This window comes from Neovison vison, chromosome 3 (assembly GCF_020171115.1).
Source record: "Neovison vison isolate M4711 chromosome 3, ASM_NN_V1, whole genome shotgun sequence".
Taxonomy (NCBI): domain Eukaryota; kingdom Metazoa; phylum Chordata; class Mammalia; order Carnivora; family Mustelidae; genus Neogale; species Neogale vison.
In genome coordinates this window covers 197216467-197219742 of record NC_058093.1, presented here as the reverse complement: position 1 = coordinate 197219742, position 3276 = coordinate 197216467, and the positions used below count along the sequence as shown (strand labels likewise).

Here is a 3276-nt window from a genome sequence, read left to right as displayed (position 1 = left end):
AGCACAGAAGCCTATCAAAGTCTAACACAAACAAACGAAAACCCCAGTTTATTGTAACATACCGCTGGCAATCCAAACTGGGTTCAAGTTTTCAAACATCTTATGAAATTGTATGCTATTCTCTTCTCCTTTCTCCTAACTACAGCTTAGCTGCAAAGTTCTTGTGTGGCAAAGCAATCGGGGTCTGTACAGAGACTACGGCAGGGAAGCCTCAAATGCGACCCGTCTGTCCTCATAAAATGTCTTCTTGGTGTTTCGGAGGAAATCATGTACCTCCTACTGTTTCTTAAGTTATAGGCATGCAATACTTCACGGTTGTTCTTAAAGTTTCTAGAAAACCATGCTGTTTAGCACGGGACGTTATTATTGCTTCTGTCGTTTTGTCTATGTTATAAGCCAGCCACCCAACAGTGAATTAATTCTCGCATGCTAAGCGCTTGGGATGCCAGCACCCAGCCTTCCAGAGGGAAGCTGTCTGCATCGCCATAATTCACAAATGACAGTCAGCTTGCCGAAACTTATCCTTTACATTTAGGAACCTTTGTGGGTTCCTGTCTTCCCCAGGGGATTTTTATTACTTGTTTATGCAAACAGCAGATTGCATAAGAGCCTTGCTGGCTTCTTTTTTTTTTTTTTCTAAGGGATTTCGTAGTTTCCTGGTAAGCAGTCAGTCACCAATTTCATCACCCCGACGTGACATAAAGGCGGGAGCTGAACCTCGGCGTTCGCCACTCAGACACACACCTCTTTCCTGGAGCACTCGCTAGGACCGACTCGTTCCACTCATGAACCTGCCCCAGCAGCAGGATCATTTTCTGGAAATAAACAAGAAGAACTGCTGCGTGTTCCGGGATGACTTCATCGCCAACGTGCTGCCCCCAGTGCTGGGGCTGGAGTTTGTGTTCGGGCTCCTGGGCAATGGCCTTGCGCTGTGGATTTTCTGCTTTCACCTCAAGTCCTGGAAATCCAGCCGGATTTTCCTGTTCAACTTGGCTGTGGCTGACTTTCTCTTGATCATCTGTCTGCCATTCCTGACGGACAACTATGTGCGGAAATGGGACTGGAGGTTCGGGGACGTCGCTTGCCGGCTGATGCTGTTCATGCTGGCCATGAACCGCCAAGGCAGCATCATCTTCCTCACGGTGGTGGCCGTGGACAGGTACTTCCGGGTGGTTCACCCTCACCACGCTCTCAACAAGATCTCGAATCGGACGGCGGCCATCATCTCCTGCCTCTTGTGGGGTGTCACCATCGGGCTGACGGGTCACCTCCTGTACAAGAAGATGCTGATCAGGAACCGAGACGCCAATCTGTGCAGCAGCTTCAGCATCTGCCATACCTTCCGGTGGCACGATGCCATGTTCCTCCTGGAGTTCGTCCTGCCCCTGGCCATCATCCTCTTCTGCTCGGCCAGAATCATCTGGAGTCTGCGCCAGCGGCAGATGGACAGACATGCCAAGATCAAGAGGGCCATCAACTTCATCATGGTGGTGGCCGTCGTCTTCATCATCTGTTTCCTGCCCAGCGTGGCCGTGCGCATCCGCATCTTCTGGCTCTTGCACACCACGGGCACGAGGAACTGTGACATCTATCGCTCTGTGGACCTGGCGTTTTTCCTCACCCTGAGCTTCACCTACATGAACAGCATGCTGGACCCTTTGGTGTACTACTTCTCTAGCCCATCTTTCCCCAACTTCTTCTCCACCCTGATCAACCGCTACCTGCGGAAAAAGGCACCCCAAGAAGCAGATAATATCCAGAGCACAAGCATGGAGCTCACTGCAGATCTGAGCACCACCAGGAGCGTGCCAGACAATTTAGTGGCCCACATTGGTGAGCCATGGAACCCGTCTTATCTGCCCCCAGCTTCCCGCTAAATCACCGAGCCAAGAAAGGAGATTGTCACCAAGAACCAAAGTCTCTGGGGATAGAGTCTGGCTGGGTGCACAAAGACCATCGTGAGATGGGACCCGTGGTTTCCTGGGGCTTCCAGATTCAGAGAATCGGATTTAGAGAAGAGGTATGGCAGAGTGGGCTGCCTGGTCGCGGAGCGTCCCCAGAGGACTCTTGCGGGGGGAACAGAGAGTAAAGCTCCTGTAACTTCTTCCCAATCTCTCTGACACTCACAAAACCGAAGACAGCAGAACTGTCCACACTTGTGCCGAGCGGAGTTGGAGGCAGGGAGACGCCCACGAGCACCTGTGATTCACTGTCCTTTCCCCCACCTGCCTGAGGTGGGCATGGTTCTCAGCTCCCGGGGCAGATTCCCAGTCTGTTGGTGGGCTCTAGCTGGGATAAGGAAAGCTTACATGGTTGGAAGGGTGTTATGGCCCCTCGGGGGAGGCCAGGAATCATTCAAGAAATCAGTAGGTCACCCACATTCCATGGGACCAACTCATCTTTCGTCCAAGCTTTAGCAGAAAAGCAGTGGGTAGGGAGAGGCACAAGCTTTGGTTAATATCGGAGTTTCCGGTAGCGTAAGAGAGGGATTAGCCAGGGTGAGACTGAGCGGAACAGTCTCACTTAGAGAAAGGAACGACATCTGGGCAGCAACTTGGGGCTAATCCGTTCCTCTCCTTCGACACTAATTGGAAGTCTGAGCGGTTAGAGGCTTCAGAGAAGACCGCTGCTCCCCACTTCCGTTTGGTTTTATCATTAAAAGGGAAATGCTGCCCAGTGGTTAGAGGGAGACGGTTCCTCCTGGTTCGTTTGCTTGTGTTTCTGTCCTTATAAGAAATCTACCACTTCAATAAATTTTGATATAAGACACACAGTCTGGTGTTGCATGCGTCTGGGTGATGGGTCATAGAAAGGGACTTCTTACTTAAGCAGAGACCTTTATGGGCTGTTAACTGTGTCCTGATAGAAAATACCAAACACTGTCGAGTAAGGAAAGGAGGCAGACACTGAGCTGCATCAAGAGAGAGTTAAGTAAAAATTATACATGCGTTAGGACGAGGATGAGGAAGGGCTGGGAATAAGTATGAATAATTTAATTTGGAAGGGGGGCGCAAACAGGGCTTCAGGGGCCTGGTGCATTCAATTTAGAGTCTGGTGAATATTGCTATGACTATTAGCGTATTAAAAAAGAATCAGGACAGACCGGGGTGTTTGCATAGGAGGGAGGGAGAAGAAAAAATTTCCTATGGAAGAGTTTCAGTTCCCAGTTCTGGGATGGAAAGGAGATGTACTGGTTTGAGCCTGTGATCAGTCCAAGTTTCTGTTACGCTTTCATCCCTAGCCTGTCACTCCTTGATTCTTTAGCAAGACGAGACT

General features: G+C 50.2%; 1 protein-coding gene across 1 annotated transcript; it reads left to right on the top strand.

Moving 5' to 3' along the window:
- Window positions 1-437: 437 nt before the first annotated feature.
- Window positions 438-2769, top strand: LOC122901977 (hydroxycarboxylic acid receptor 2-like). The gene is given in 2 exon segments (XM_044241020.1): window positions 438-1874; window positions 1877-2769. Coding segments are annotated over 2 exon segments (1302 nt in total). The 5' UTR covers window positions 438-785; the 3' UTR covers window positions 2090-2769.
- The last annotated feature ends 507 nt before the right edge of the window (window positions 2770-3276 follow it).